General features: G+C 39.5%; 1 protein-coding gene across 1 annotated transcript in view; it reads left to right on the plus strand.

The window, feature by feature from the left end:
• The window catches only part of CHRDL1 (chordin like 1), a 121127-nt gene that overhangs the window by 23911 nt on the left and 79915 nt on the right, over positions 1-17301 (plus strand). Inside the window, 2 exon segments of the mRNA XM_072817679.1 lie at positions 10981-11093; positions 13679-13772. Coding sequence (XP_072673780.1) covers positions 10981-11093; positions 13679-13772 — 207 coding nt within the window.

Below are 17301 nucleotides of genomic sequence, written 5' to 3' on the forward strand. Positions count from 1 at the left end.
GTTTAGCCATTCTGATAGGTGGGTGATGATATCACATCGTGGCTTCAAGTTGCATTTCTCTGCTGATTAACTATATGTTTGATATCTGTATATCCTCCATGGTAAAATGCCTTCAAATTGTATTCTCATTTTAAAAATTGGATTGTTTCCTTATCCTTAAGTTTTGAGATTTCTTTACATATTCTAGATAAAAGCCTTTAATTAGAAATATGATTTGCAAATAATTTCTCTCAACCATGGATTTGCTTTTTATTCTCTATGCTTGTTTTCTAAAAAGAAGATTTTATTTATTTGAGAGAGAGAGTGTGTGTGTGCACAAACAGGGGTAGGGGCAGAGGGAGAGAGAGAGAAGCAGATTCCCTGCTGAGCGGGGAGCCACTCAGGGCCCCATCCCAGGACCCTAAGATCATGACCTGAGTGGAAGGCAGAGGCTTAACCAGCTGAGCCACCCCGGTGCCTCTCAACACTCTTTCAAAAACAGAAGTTCTTAATTTTAACAAGGTCCTATTTTCTATTTCTTTTATGTACTGTGGTTTTGGTGTCATATCTCAGAAATCTTTACCTAACCCAATATCACAAAGATAGCCTTCAATAATTTCTTCTAGAAATTTTATTTTTTATTTCTTTAAAGACTTTATTTATTCATGAGAGATACATATAGAGAGAGGCCGAGACACAGGCAGAAGGAGAAGCAGGGTCCCCGAAAGGAGCCCAATGTGGGACTCGATCCCGGACCTTGGGATCGCACCCTGAGCCGAAGACAGACACTCAACCAGTGAGCCACCCAGGCATCCCTCTTCTAAAAGTTTTGAAATATGAAAGTTTACATGAAAGTCTATCTATGATCCATCTTGAATTAATTTTTGTATATGGTTTGAGTTACAGATTCATTTTAGTTCATGTTTTGTACATGACTGTCCAAATGTTCCAGCAGCATTTGTTCAAGAAGACTGTTTCTCCGTTGAATGGTCTTTGCACGCTGGTTGAAAATCAATTGAATACATAAGTGTGGGTCTATATTTTGACTTATCATTCTGTTCTGTTGGTATATTTGTCTAACCTTTTGCCTTGAAAACTATGATTTTACATTAAGTCTTGAAATCACATCATATATGTCCTCCCAAATCTTTCTTGGTCAGAATTGTTTTGGCTATTCTAATTCTTTGCCTTTCGACATGAACTTTTGAATTAGTGTACCAATTTTTACAAAATATCCTGCTAATATTTGGTCTTAGGTTTCCTTGAATCTATAAATCACTGTGGGGGGAATTGACATCTTCACAATATTGTGACTCTTGATTCACAAACAAGACATACCTATCCATTTTTAAGCCTTCTTTGATTTCTTTTATCATCATCTTGTAGATTTCTGAGTACAGATCTGGGACACATTTTGTTGGATTAATAAATACCTCAGTGTTTCCATGTTTAGAGGGAGCTATTTCAAGTGGTAATTTTTAAAATTTCAATTTGTTTGTTCTTTATAGAATATATAAATGTGATCGGATTTTTTTCTATTGGCCTTGTGTTCTGTAATCTTGCTAAATTCTCTTATGATTTATAGCAACTTTTTAATTTATTATTTATTGAAGTTTGATTTGCCAACATACAATATGACACCCAGTGCTCATCCCATCAAGTGCCATCCTCAGTGCCCATCACCCAGTTACCCCATTGCCCTGCCCGCCTCCCCTTCCAACTTTTCCCACTTATTTTCCCTCCTTGCCCTTATAATCCATTTTAATATTTCTTATATTCCCCGTATGAGTGAAACCATATGACGATCGTCCTTCTCCAATTGACTTACTTCACTCAGCATAATACCCTCCAGTTCCATCCATGTTGAAACAAATGATGGCTTTTTGTCCTTTCTAATGGTTGAGTAATATTCCATTGTATATATAGACCACATCTTTATCCATTCATCTGTCGAAGGACACCCAGGCTCCTTCCACAGTTTGGCTATTGTGGACATTGCTGCTATAAACATTGGGGTGCAGGTGTCTCGGTTTTTCACTGTATCTGTATCCTTGGGGTTAATCCCCAGCAGGGTAATTGCTGGGTCGTAGGATAGTTCTATTTTTAACTCCTTGACAAACCTCCACATAGTTTTCCAGAGTGGCTGTACCACTTCACATTCCCACCAACAGTGCAAGAGGGTTCCCCTTTCTCCACATCCTCTCCAACATTTCTTGTTTCCTGTCTTGTTAATTTTCCCCATTCTCACTGGTGTGAGGTGGTATCTCATTGTGGTTTTGATTTGTATTTCCCTGATGGCCAGTGATGTGAAGCACTTTCTCATGTACTTATTGGCCATGTGTAGATCTTCTTTGGTGAAATTTCTGTTCATGTCTTTTGCCCGTTTCATGATTGGATTGTTTGTTTCTTGGGTATTGAATTTAATAAGTTCTTTATAGATCTTGGATACTAGCCCTTTATCTGATATGTCGATTTGCAAATATGCTTTCCCATTCTGTAGGTTGTCTTTTAGTTTTGTTGAGTGTTTCTTTTGCTGTGCAGAAGCTTTTTATCTTGATTAAGTCCCAGTAGTTCATTTTTCCTTTTGTTTCCCTTGCCTTCATAGATGTATCTTGTAAGAAGTTACTGTGGCCAAGTTCAAAAGAGGTGTTGCCTGTGTTCTCCTCTGGGATTTTGATGTAATCTTGTCTCACATTTAGATCTTTCATCCATTTTGAGTTTATCTTTGTGTATGGTGAAAGAGAGTGGTCCAGTTTCATTCTTCTGCACGTGGCTGTCCAATATTCCCAGCACCACTTATTGAATATTCCCCTGGCTATTCGGGGCCTTTTATGATTCCACACAAATCTTTTTTTGTATATTTTTTATTGGAGTTTTATTTGCCAACATATAGCATAACACTCAGTTCTCATCCCATCAAGTGCCTCCCTCAGTGCCCATCACCTAGTCACCCCCACCCCCCGCCCACCTCCCTTTCCACCACCCCTTGTTCGTTTCCCAGAGTTAGATGTCTCTCATGTTCTGCCACCCTCACTGATATTTCCCACTCATTTTCTCTCCTTTCCCCTTTATTCCCTTTCACTATTAGATTCCACACAAATCTTAAGATTATTTGTTCCAACTCTCTGAAGAAAGTCCATGGTATTTTGATAGGGATTGCATTGAATGTGTAAATTGCCCTAGGTAGTATAGACATGTTCATGATATGTATTCTTCCAATCCATGGGCATGGAATATTTTTCCATCTCTTTGTGTCTTCCTTAATTTCTTTCAGAAGTGTTCTGTAGTTTGTAGGGTATGGATCCTTTACCTCTTTGGTTAGGTTTATTACTAGGTGCTGTATGGCTTGGGATGCAATTTTTAAAAAAAAATTTATCTATTTATTCATGAGACAGAGAGACAGAGACACAAGCAGACTCCACGCAGGGAGCCCGACATGGGACTCGATCCCGGGTCTCCAGGATCAGGTCCTGGGCTGAAGGTGGTGCTAAACCGCTAAGCCACCAGGGCTGCCTTGGGGTGCAATTATAAATGGGAATGATTCCTTAATTTCTCTTTCTTCAGTCAAATTGTTGGTGTATAGACATGCCACTGATTTCTGTGCATTGATTTTTTATCCTGCCACACTGCCGAATTGCTGTGGGAGTTCTAGCAATCTTGGAGTGGAGTCTTTCAGTTCTCTATGGACAGTATCATGTCATCTGCAAAGAGGGAGAATTTGACTTCTTCTTTGCCAATTTGAATGCCTTTTCTTTCTTTTTGTTGCCTGTTTGCTGAGGCTAGGACTTCTAGTACTATGTTGAATACCAGTGGTGAGAGTGGACGTCCCTGTCGTGTTCCTGACCTTAGGGGAAAGGCTCTCAGTGTTTCCCCATTGAGAATGATACTTGTTGTGGGCTTTTCATAAATAGCTTTTAGGATGCTGAGGAATGTTCCCTCTATCCCTACACTCTGAAGAGTTTTGATCAGGATTGGATGCTGTATTTTGTCAAATGCTTTCTCTGCATCTATTGAGATGATCATATGGTTCTTGTTTTTCTCTTGTTGATGTGATCTATCACATTGATTGTTTTACGAGTGTTGAACTAACCTTGCATCCCAGGGATAAATCCCACTTGGTCATGGTGAATAGTCTTCTTAATGTACTGTCAGATCCTATTGGCTAGTATCTTGTTAACAATTTTTGCATCCATGTTCATCAAGGATATTGGTCTATCATCTCCTTTTTGGTGGGGTCTTTGTCTGGTTTTGGAGTTAAGGTGATGCTGGACTCATAGAACGAATTTGGAAGTATTCCATCTCTTTCTATCTTTCCAAACAGCTTTAGTAGAATAGGTATGGTTTCTTCTTTAAACGTTTGATAGAATTCTCCTGAAAAGCCATCTGGCCCTGGACTTTTGTGTCTCGGGAAGTTTTTGATGACTGCTTCAATTTCCTCCCTGGTTATTGGCCTATTCAGGTTTTCTATTTCTTCCTGTTCCAGTTTTGGTAATTTGTGGTTTTCAGAAATGCATCCATTTCTTCTAGATTGCTTAATTTGTTGGCAAATAGCTGCTTATAATACATTTTTTCAAATTGTATTTCCTTGGTATTGGTTGTGATCTCTTTCATTTATGATTCTATTAATTTGAGTCTTTTCTCTTTCTTTTTAGTAACGCTGCTAGTGGTTTATTATATCTTATTAATCCTTTCAAAGAACCAACTCCTGGTTTTGTCAATCTGTTCTACAGTTCTTCTGGTCTCTATTTCATTGAGTTCTGCTCGAATCTTTATTATCTCCCTTATTCTGCCTGGTGTAGGTTTTACTTGCTGTTCTTTCTCCAATTCCTTTAGGTGCAAGGTTAGCTTGTGTATTTTTTTCCAGTTTTTTGAGGAAGGCTTGTATTGTGATGTATTTCCCTCTTAGGATTGCTTTGCTGTATCCCAAAGGTTTTGAACGGTTGTATCTTCATTTTCATTAGTTTCCATGAATCTTTTTAATTCTCTGATTTCCTGGTTGGATCTGTTAGTAGGATCGTCTTGAACCTTCATGTGTTTGAGTTCCAAATTTCTTCTTGTGATTGAGTTCTAGTTTGAAAGCCTTGTGAAAAAAAAAAAGAAAAAAAAAAAGACAGCCTTGTGGTCTGAAAATATTCAGGGGACAATCCCAATCTTTTGGTATCAGTTGAGACCTGATTTGTGACCCAGTATGTGGTCTGTTCTGGAGAAAGTTCCATGTGCACTAGAGAGGAATGTATAGCAACTCTAAATCTTACTATTTATAGTAACTCTAAATCGATTATTTTGGGATTTTTCTTTGTAGACAGCCATACCATCTAATATTAGATCAGTTTTGTGTTTTATTCTCTAATATGTATGCCTTTTCCTTCTTTTTCTTATCTGATTTCACTGGCTATGCTCTCCAAAGTGGTAGAGCAGGCATCCTTGCATAACTCTCAATCTTAGGGAAAAAGCATTGTCTTTTTCCATTAAATATGTTATTAGCTGCAGGTTTTTTGGAAGATGCTCTTATTAGGTTGACGAAGGTCCTTTTCTACTTCGCTGAGAGTTTCTGTCACAGGTTGATGTAGAATTTTGTTAAATGCTTTTTCAGCATCTATTGTGTTGATCACATGATTTTTCTTCTCCAGATTGGTGATGAATTATGGATGAATTATGTTGCCTGAATTGTGAATGTTGAATTATCCTTTAATTTTCAGGATAAAAACCACTTGCTCATAAAATATTATCCTTTTTATATATTGTTAGGTTTAAATTACTGAAGTTTTATTGAAAATGTTTGTATCTATGTTCAGGAGGGATATTGGTCTCTATTTTCCTTCTTTTTTTAAAAAAAATTTTTATTTATTTATTCGTGAGAGACACAGAGAGAGAGAGGCAGAGACACAGGCAGAGGCAGAAGCAGGCAGCCTTCAGGGAGCCTGATGTGAGACTTGATCCCAGGGCCCCAGGATCACAACCTGAGTCGAAAGTAGATACTCAACCACTGAGCCACCCAGGTGCCCCTCTATTTTCATTCTTGTAATACCTTTAATCTTGTTTTTCATGTCAGTGTCATGGTTACATCAGTGATTTAGTTAGGAAGCAATCTCTCCTCTTCATTTTTTCTGAAATATTTGATATAATGATAGAATTCACCACTGAAGCTATCTGGCCTTGAAGTTTTCTTTGTGACAGAGTTTTTTTTTTTTTTTTTTTTTTTTTTTTTACTACTAACTCATGTTCTTTTTTTTTTTTTTAATTTATTTTTTTATTGGTGTTCAATTTACTAACATACAGAATAACACCCAGTGCCCGTCACCCATTCACTCCCACCCCCCGCCCTCCTCCCCTTCTACCACCCCTAGTTCGTTTCCCAGAGTTAGCAGTCTTTACGTTCTGTCTCCCTTTCTGATATTTCCCACACATTTCTTCTCCCTTCCCTTATTTTCCCTTTCACTATTATTTATATTCCCCAAATGAATGAGAACATATAATGTTTGTCCTTCTCCGACTGACTTACTTCACTCAGCATAATACCCTCCAGTTCCATCCACGTTGAAGCAAATGGTGGGTATTTGTCATTTCTAATAGCTGAGTAATATTCCATTGTATACATAAACCACATCTTCTTTATCCATTCATCTTTCGTTGGACACCGAGGCTCCTTCCACAGTTTGGCTATCGTGGCCATTGCTGCTAGAAACATCGGGGTGCAGGTGTCCCGGCGTTTCATTGCATTTGTATCTTTGGGGTAAATCCCCAACAGTGCAATTGCTGGGTCGTAGGGCAGGTCTATTTTTAACTGTTTGAGGAACCTCCACACAGTTTTCCAGAGTGGCTGCACCAGTTCACATTCCCACCAACAGTGTAAGAGGGTTCCCTTTTCTCCGCATCCTCTCCAACATTTGTTGTTTCCTGCCTTGTTAATTTTCCCCATTCTCACTGGTGTGAGGTGGTATCTCATTGTGGTTTTGATTTGTATTTCCCTGATGGCAAGTGATGCAGAGCATTTTCTCATATGCATGTTGGCCATGTCTATGTCTTCCTCCGTGAGATTTCTGTTCATGTCTTTTGCCCATTTCATGATTGGATTGTTTGTTTCTTTGCTGTTGAGTTTAATAAGTTCTTTATAGATCTTGGAAACTAGCCCTTTATCTGTTATGTCATTTGTAAATATCTTCTCCCATTCTGTAGGTTGTCTTTGAGTTTTGTTGACTGTATCCTTTGCTGTGCAAAAGCTTCTTATCTTGATGAAGTCCCAATAGTTCATTTTTGCTTTTGTTTCTTTTGCCTTCGTGGATGTATCTTGCAAGAAGTTACTATGGCCGAGTTCAAAAAGGGTGTTGCCTGTGTTCTTCTCTAGGATTTTGATGGAATCTTGTCTCACATTTAGATCTTTCATCCATTTTGAGTTTATCTTTGTGTATGGTGAAAGAGAGTGGTCTAGTTTCATTCTTCTGCATGTGGATGTCCAATTTCCCAGCACCATTTATTGAAGAGACTGTCTTTCTTCCAATGGATAGTCTTTCCTCCTTTATCGAATATTAGTTGCCCATAAAGTTCAGGGTCCACTTCTGGATTCTCTATTCTGTTCCACTGATCTATGTGTCTGTTTTTGTGCCAGTACCACACTGTCTTGATGACCACAGCTTTGTAGTACAACCTGAAATCTGGCATTGTGATGCCCCCAGATATGGTTTTCTTTTTTAAAATTCCCCTGGCTATTCGGGGTCTTTTCTGATTCCACACAAATCTTAAAATAATTTGTTCTAACTCTCTGAAGAAAGTCCATGGTATTTTGATAGGGATTGCATTAAACGTGTATATTGCCCTGGGTAACATTGACATTTTCACAATATTAATTCTGCCAATCCATGAGCATGGAATATTTTTCCATCTCTTTGTGTCTTCCTCAATTTCTTTCAGAAGTGTTCTATAGTTTTGAGGGTATAGATCCTTTACATCTTTGGTTAGGTTTATTCCTAGGTATCTTATGCTTTTGGGTGCAATTGTAAATGGGATTGACTCCTTAATTTCTCTTTCTTCACTCTCATTGTTAGTGTATAGAAATGCCACTGATTTCTGGGCATTGATTTTGTATCCTGCCACGCTACCGAATTGCTGTATGAGTTCTAGCAATCTTGGGGTGGAGACTTTTGGGTTTTCTATGTAGAGTATCATGTCACCGGCGAAGAGGGAGAGTTTGACTTCTTCTTTGCAAATTTGAATGCCTTTAATGTCTTTTTGTTGTCTGATTGCTGAGGCTAGGACTTCCAGTACTATGTTGAACAGCAGTAAGCCTCTAACTCTTGATTTCAGCTCAGATCGTGATCTCAGGGTCTGAGATCCACCCCGTGTTTCAGGCTCTACACTCAGCGGGTCTGAGATTCTTTCCCTCCTTCTCCCTCTGCCCCTGCCCCTGCTCATGTGCTGGCTCTCTCTTAGAAATAAATAAATAAATAAATAAATAAATAAATAAATAAATAAATGGAACATTCCTGTTATATAGTTTTTCTAGATTTAGCTTTGGTAATTTGTGTCATTCAATGAATTCATCCGTTTCATCTAAGTTGCTAAACTAAGTAACATAAAGTTATTTGTAATACTCCTTTTTTATGCTTTTTAAAAAATGCCCTCTGTTGTCCCTAATATTGAGAATTTGCATCTTCTATCTTTTTTCTTTGCTTGTTTTGTAAGAAGCTTATCCATTTTATTAATTTTATTGTAAAACAGGTTTGGTCTCACAGCTTTCTTTTTCTGTTGATTTTCTGTCTTCAATTTCACTGGATTATTTTGCTCTAGTTTTTCTAGTTTCTTAAGGTGTTGGTTTGAGACTTTTCTCCTTTTCTAATATAGGTATTTTAGTGATATAAATTTCCCTTTAAGTACTTCTTTAGCTGAACCCCACTGATTTTGATATCCTGTGTTTTTATTTTCACTTAGTACAAACAGTTTTCTAATTTCCCTTTTGATTTTTTCTTCGACCCACAGGCTGTAAGATACCGGTATATTACAAGTGGTTGTCTCCTGCAGGAATTGGTGTCATGTTTTTCATATATATACATTGACGTTATTATTTTATTCTTTTTGGAACTTTGTGAATGTATTCCAGTTTTCTACATTAAGTACGCATCACTTTTCTAAAAATAAAATAATCAGTTAACATAAAATAATGCTCTGCATTTTGTAGTACTTTATAATTTACAGAGAGTTTCATTTAATCCTGCAATCTCTGCTTGAGAAACAGATAATCTATATTCCACAGATGTTGAAAACTGAGATTGACAGTTTATTTTTTTATTTTATATTTTTAAATTTTATTGTTTCTGAGGAGGGAGAGGAGAGGAGAGGGGGGAGTGGCAGAGGAAGAAAGAGAATATCAAGCAGACTCTGCACTGAGTGCAGACCCTGGCACGTGGCTCAATCTCATGACCCTGAGATAATGACCTGAGCCAAAATCAGGAGTTGGATGCTTAACTGACCAAGACACCCATGCACCCCTATTTTTACCTTTTTTTTGAGATTGACAGTTTCAATAATTTGCTGAATGACACACAGCTAGAGCTAGCTAAAATGCAAACCCAGATTTTCTAACAGTTCATCATTCTGAAGAAGTTGAAAATCAAGATTTGAAAAGTAAATTGGAATTTATCTTGTGAGTAGCTGGAAAAAAAAAAAAAACATTGAGCGTCTTTGAAGCAGTGATTGACCTGAGACAAGGATCTCAGTGTTGTTTGCATCTCTCCTTACTAGTGAGGTTGAACATCTTTTATGTTTATTGCCTATTTTCCTTTTTTCTTACCCCAAATTTTTACTCATGTCCTGGATAAATAGATCATCTTTTTACTGGATTGGTTGGTCTTTAACTTATTAATTTAAATGATCAGAAAAGGTTCCCGATACTAACATTTTATTTGTTGGAAATATCTTCTCCCAATTTCTTGCTTATCTGCCTTTCCTTTATTTTAAGATTTGGATCATCAGAGAAATGGTGTACTGCAGAATGGGGGAAACTAATGTGTTTGTTACAAGAACAGTCTTGGTTTGCTTTGACCTTGTATGATGGGATGCAGGAGGTAGATGAGGATGGGATGCAAAGGTGAATCATGTGGTTTGGAAATTCATTTACCAGTCATTTGCTAATTGATTACATTTATCAGCCACAGTATGCTAGGCCTGCTAGCAGAGAGTGAAGAATAAATGCTGCCTGCTTTTAAGGAACTTTTACTTTAATGGAGAAATAAGACATGAAAAGTAATGCAAGTAACATAGTATGTGCTCAAGTAACTGTAGCACAAGATAAGCTGTGGCTATGAAAATCTCTGTTCATCAAAGAAGAAGGAGGCATTGCTTTTGAGTAAATTGGGAGTTGCTTATATAAGAAAAAGTCTGTAAGTTGGAGGAAAGCAAGGACTATGGGTATATTTGCTCACCATTTTATCCTCAGCAGTCAGCAGAGTGCCTGATAATCAGTAAGTGTCCAAATATTGTTTAATGATTTAATGATATTAGCATGCATGGGCAAAGCCATTTACAGGAACTTAACATATTGTGTTTAGTTCATTACTCCTACACCACCTCTGGGCAACTCTGAGAAGGATTGATCAGCATTTCGGATGTTCGCTTGCATTTCAAAAGCAAAGGAGTACAACTTCTTTCAGGAAGGACACATGACAGGCTCCCTTATCCTACTGTTGTAACAGAGCAGTAACCAAGATCTGTGCTTCACTCAGGCAAAGCTGGGTCTGAATCTCCTGTCAGTTACTTACTGGTTATATGACTCTTGATTTCCCTCATCTATGAAATGATTCTAACAGTGCTTCCAACCTTACTGGATCATGGTAGGATCAAATAAGCACAGCACTTAAAAGCCTGAGCCCATAGGAGAGCTTCTGTCAACATTCCCTATGCCTCTGCTCCTGATATACACTAAACCAGGTAGAATGTGTGATTGCCTTTGGGTTTAACGACTTTGTCCATGGTGTCTAACAGTCATATTTTCCATCTCCTTCCTTGCAGATTCAGAGACATATTGTGTGTTTCAAGACAAGAAGTACAGAGTGGGTGAGAGATGGCATCCTTACCTGGAACCTTATGGGTTGGTTTACTGTGTGAACTGCATCTGCTCAGAGGTACAGTGCCATACCCAATTTTGCTCCTCATCATGCATTGGGTACTTCCAATGCCCAGGTTGGCTGGGAAGCAGGCATGGTTAAAGCCTAAGAGGAGTTAGGAAGCAGTTTATAAGGAGAAATATACGTCTCCTGACTAATTTTCCCCTTGGTGCCTTTTGGTTGGATTTGTGTGTGTGTGTGTGGGGGGGATCTCTGAGTATTTTCTAGGGACATATATTTATGGTCTCTTAGGCAGATGATGTGGCACGTGGTGGGAGAATGTAGAATAGTTTGATAGTGGGAATGGGGAAACAAAGACAGACCATTGTAGTGCCTGGATCATAAGACAAAATCGTTTTGAGGATCATTTTCAAGGCTGGCCTTTGGAGAAGAGATTAAGACAGATCATACACTGGTTCATTGGGAGAGAGTGTATTCTATGTTGTCTCAGCCAGTAGGGGTAATTAAGATCGAGGCTGTGAAACCTTGGCCTGTACCTGCTGATGACTAGAGTTCTCTTGGCTTGGCCTTGGCCCCTGGCCAGTCATTCAGAGGGGCGTTTGGACACCTTAAATGCCATCTTTGCAATAGGCAATGCAGGAAGTCTCGTCTTCTTTCCATGGCCTTGACTCAGGACCATAGCTACGGTCCATCTTTCTCAAGAAGCCCCCTACCATCTCACCCTAAGCCAGGGTTTCTCAACCTCTGGACTAGTGACATTCAGGGACAGATCATTCCTTTTTGGTAGTGGGGATGGGAGGTTGTCCTGTACATTGTAGGAAGTTTAGCAGCACACTTGGCCTCTACCCACTAGATGCCAATAGCACTGATCCTGGTTGTGACAACCTAGAATGTTCTGAGACAGGGCCAAAGTGGCTTGGGGATCAAAATGACCCCTGGGGGAAACCAAGTAGGTAAGGCCTTGAGAATGGAGAACTCTGAGCATATGGAAAGAGTTTTTAGTACTGGCCTCTCACTTGAGACCTTTTGGAATTCCAAACTATAACTCCTCCTTAGTGCCCAGGTAGAACAGAAGCAGTCACTTGCAAGCCAGATTTCTTTTGCCATTTACACAGAAAATTGGGCTCTGGAGTAAAGACAGACCATGTTTCCAACCCTGGCTCTGCCACCTGTGAGCCCTGTTACCTCGGACAAGTTACCTAAACTCTCTAAGCTCCCTTCAGCTTCTTTTTCTTCAAAACGGGATAATGATACTGTGTATTTCATATGACTGTGGGAAGGATTAAATTCACTAATACAATTCAGCTACTTGAAAATGGGCTTGGTCAGAGTCAACATTTAAAAGATGTTAACTGCTGTCAGTGTCATCATCCTCACTATCATTATGGCTATTATTTTTATTAATCTGTTAACTCTAGAGCAGAATTCAGTTTAAAGCCTTAAGGAGGCATTGGAGTAGGCCCCAGCCAGGAGTGGTTTCTGATGTGCTTTGTTGATTTCACTTGAAGATGATACTACTTGGCTCTGATGAGAGTGGCACATAAGGAGGCTCTGTGGTGTTTCCAAATGCAACAATCCAAAAAAAGGTGTTCTAGGAAGTCCATGAGAAAAGAAGGAGGTTTAGGGTATGGGAATTCAGATTTGTATAAAAGAAGCCTGCCTCTTTAAATGGCTAGGGTAGGTAGTAAATAGAGCATCTGGAGACTGATTAGCTGCCTGGTATGACATGATTGTGTCAGATTCTTGACCCAACATGTTGGAAATGGACAGCTAACCCTTGGGGGCTGAGCTTTGCTGTCTGCAGGGCTGTGAAAATGTTAATATGATCCCAGGGCCGACAGCTCAAGTGCTAGGCATCTTCTCTTTCCCTATCCTCTTTGTCACCCTCTTCCCCCACAAGCACATGATAGATGCAAGTCACCCTTGTTTGGAATGAATTATGGATGGAAATGCTAATTATAAATTTATTTCCAAAGGCTTCCTTTGATCTAGCAATAGTTGAGAGCTGTCAGAGCTGGGGATCTTGTAATTGTAAATCAGGCAGGGACCCAGTCAGTCACCCCGCCCAGGCATACTAGGTAATCAACCCAATTCCAAACCCTAACCTGTTCTCAGAAAGCTTATGACTGAAATGGAAAATGAGGAGAGAAGGCAACCCAGCCTGCTGGACCAAGGCAGAGTTATATGGAATCCAGGACTCATGTGCCAGTGATGTCTCCTTGCCCAGGGTTGGCTAGCAGCTCAGAGGACCCACCACTCATTGTCCCTTCCTTCCCATGGCATCAGGCAGGTGATTGTGTAATTAGACTAGGCTCCTGTCAATGTTCAGCTGGACGAGGAAATGGTGAAAACACTACATAAGCAGGCCAGGAGGTGCCTGCCACAATTGGTGAGAGGCTTTGATAACTGGAGCAAGAGTGACCCCAGCTTTAGAAAAATATGCCAGTAAACTATCAACCAACCCAGCAGAGGGACTAGTGATGCGAAAAGGGAAGAAAATGCTGATTTCATTCAGCTTCTTGGGAGTGCATCATTCATTGTCTGGGTGAGTCCCTGCATGACTATTTCCCAAACGGGCATGAGCACAGGTGACCTGTGAAAGACCTTAACGTTTTTTTCATGGTTTGCCCCTTCTCTTCCAGAATGGGAATGTACTCTGTAGCCGAGTCAGATGTCCAAGCCTTCATTGCCTGTCCCCCGTGCATATTCCTCATCTGTGCTGCCCACGCTGCCCAGGTAAACTGGATTTCCTCTTTCTTTCCCAGCTGTGGTTCTCCTTCCTCCCACTTCCACCCAACCCACTCCATCTGCCTAATTCCCCAGAAGGGAAACTTCCAGACAGAAATTACAATAGGACACTTTTAGGCAGCCTGCGCTGGCCCCTAAATACTGTTTATAGCCCAAGTGGGGCATATTTTAGGCTCTAATAAGTTATTGGTCACCCAGTAACAGATTTTCATTGGGCTTTTAATCATTTGAAGGTGGATGTCAGTTGGGGGAAGGGAATTGTGGCCCAGAAAGTCTGTGCCATAAACAGCCTCTTCTTGCCGTAGGCAGCGGGCACCAGGGGAGTTGTAGCATGGCGGCACGTGTCTTAAGCAATTAGTACTGGGATTGCATAAATCAAAGGAGCTGAACCAGTAAGGTTTATGACAGTATAAAGCTGCTTGCCCGCTGAATAGTCACCTCCTCCAGACTTCGCAGTTATTATGTACACATTGTTAAGAGCAAATCCCAGGGGAAGGTGGGCAGAGACTTTTTCACAAGGCTGTTAGGACATCTACTTTGATGGTTTGCGGCTAGGGTGTGTGTCTGAGGCAGGGGCTCCCTCAATGACACTTTGTTCACGTCTGACTGGGGCCTGGCTCCCACACCAGAGGCATGCAAGCGTGGAATGATTAAGATGATGTCTGAGGGCTGGACTGTGGTCCTAGGAAAAGCTAAGTGACAGCCTCAGGATCTGGGTAGTAGAAGCCTTATACTCCTATAAGTTGATCTTGTTTCCCTCTAGGATGAAGATTCTTCAGCTGAAGTCTGTGGGTGGGTTTTATGGGGTCAGTGAACCCTTTAAAATTGTTTTGTTTTTGGTGTAACTATGTATACATGTAAATTCCTTTAGAGAAATTCCATAGCTTTATCGGTATTTGTTAAGGGGGTGTACATGACCCTAAAAACATGAAGAACCACTAGTCTGGGGCATTGGTGGTGCTTTTTTAAGTAGTAAGGAACCTCCAAAACTTAGAGAAACGAAAAGTGTCCAGGTAGCAATGATAGGAATGGGGCCAGGAATAAAATTCAGTGAAAATTTGGCTAACATTTCAGTTACAGAAATGGAGGTGTTTATTTTTTTATTTTTTAGGTATTTTATTTATTCATGAGAGACACACAGAGAAAGGCAGAGATATAGGCAGAAGGAGAAGCAGGCTTCCTGTGGGGAGCCGGATGCAGGACTTGATCCCAGGACCCCAGAATCATGAGCTGAGCCAAAGGCAGATGCTCAACCACTTGAGCCACCCTGGCATCCCAGGGAATGGAGGTGTTTAATGGAGAAGAAGCCCCCAAACCATTTTGGTCACTACCTTTGTGAACTATACTTTTCTGCATCAATAAATACACTCTGCTGAACACAGGGGGTTCTTTTTCCCAGCTGGCAAAAGATCATGCCATGTCACATTTATCATTCTGAATATTGGTGATGATAGTATATGCTTTAAGATGTAAGAGACTGATTTGGCATAAGATCTACCTGAAAGTTGGCTTTTGGAATAAATCCCCAAATAAGGCTTACTATTTTTATATGTGTTTCTTTGTTTCTTCTAATTAAACTGGATTATGGGGATGCCCGGGTGGCTCAGCGGTTGAGCATCTGCCTTTGGCTCAGGGCATGATCCCAGGCTGGGGATTGAGTCCCACATTGGGCCTCCTGTGAGGAGCCTGCTTCTCCCTCTGCCTTTGTCTCTGCCTCTCTCATGAATAAATAAATAAAATCTTAAAAAAAATAAACGGGATTATGAAGGAAGGATTTGGTAGATGGGAGCGAAATTTCTGATTAAAAAGGCCAATCTGGAGATTTTTTTCTACCTTTTTACCCAAGAAGTCGCCAAAAGTGCTCTAATGCCATAGAAATTTATCTAAACTATGAAGATATTGTTATTTCCTGGGAAGGAAGTGACCCAGATGCGAATCACAGGGTAGAAGAGCGTACAGTGCATTATGGCTATCACCTACCCAAGCTACAGAATAGGAAGCAAATTTTAAGAAAAAGGAAAAGTATAAGCCAGCAGGTTTTCTGAGTGAAGAAGAAAGCGTTAAAGGAATTGAGGTCATAAATAGCAGAAAAAAGAGAGTTGCCTTTAAGACTTAAATAAAGCCAATTTTGTGAACTATAGAAAGGAGGTGTTCATTTTCTTTTCCTTCTTGTCCTTGCAGGTCATGTCCTTGTGAATTCACTTTCCTTCTTGTTAACTCTATAACCTTTACCAGTTCTTTCTTTGAGCAGTGGTACCAAGGTTCCTTAATCCTTAATATGCAAAAATGTCTTTATTTTGCCCTCATCCTTGAGTGATAATTTGGCTGGGTATAAAATTATAGGTGCATGCTTGTTTTCCCTTAGCATTTTGAAGATACTAACAAATGGTCTGTTGACTTCCTCCATTTGTGGATAAGAAGTCTGCTGTTTGATTGTAGTTCTTTTGTAGGTAACTCATTTTCTCCTTCTTCTAGCTTTTACGTTTTCCTCTTTTTCTTTGGTGTACACGATGAGGTGTACAGACATGTCATTTATTTTTATGCCTGTTAAGTACATAATTTTTTCAGCTAAAGGACACAAATTTCTTTTCAATTTTTACTCACTGGTTTTCTGAAAATTACATCTTACCTTTTTTTTTTCTCATTTTCAAAGTTGCCTTTGGCATATATTTTTGCAGCTCATTTAACTTATACTCTGTGTGTCTCTCTCTCTTTTTAAAAAATGTATTTATTTTAGAAAGAGAGAGACCATTGCAGGGAGGGGCAGAGGAAGAGGGAAACTTAAGCAGACTCTGAGCTGAGCATGGGGCTCAATCTTATGACCCTGAGATCATGACCTGAGCTGAAACCAAGCATTGGAAACCTAACTATACCACCAAGATGTCCCTATCCTCTGTGTCTCTTAATGTGTCCTTTATTTTTTTTTTCATCCTGGTACACTCCCCATAATGAAATAATTCTTCAGTTCTGTCCTCCAATTCATGAATTCTTTCTCAAGCCTTTTCATGCCTACTTTTTAGGCAGTCTGGTTCTGTTTGTTCTTTTATTTTCAATAACTGTATTCCCCCCCACACGTTTTTGGATTACATTTTAAAATATCTACATATTGCTATCTAATAGACCCATGTTAGTATTTCTTGGGATCTTATTTTCTTTATTTCTTAAAGGTATTTAACTATCTAATTAGAGTCCATTTTAGATTGTTTCAATGTGTTTTTTCAGGTGTAAATTCTCACTCTAACTGGGTTTCTTGACTTTCCTGGGTTTCTTTTCTTAGTTCTGAGTTTCTCCTTGCTTTCTAAAATCTTTGTTCAAAAGCTCATTGTCTGTGTGTAGAGGGATGGTTTCTCTTGCATATGTCCTTCCTTTCTTTTGGGAAGGTTATTCTAGGCCATGTAGTTCACTTAGCTCTGAATCAGGTCATATATTAGTGTCTTAGCTTGGGCTCCTTCATACCTGGATGGTCTATTTCTACCTCTATTTTCTTTTCTTTTCTTTTTTTAAATATTTTATTTAT

Source organism: Canis lupus, chromosome X, assembly GCF_048164855.1.
Source record: "Canis lupus baileyi chromosome X, mCanLup2.hap1, whole genome shotgun sequence".
In the NCBI taxonomy this organism is placed as follows: domain Eukaryota; kingdom Metazoa; phylum Chordata; class Mammalia; order Carnivora; family Canidae; genus Canis; species Canis lupus.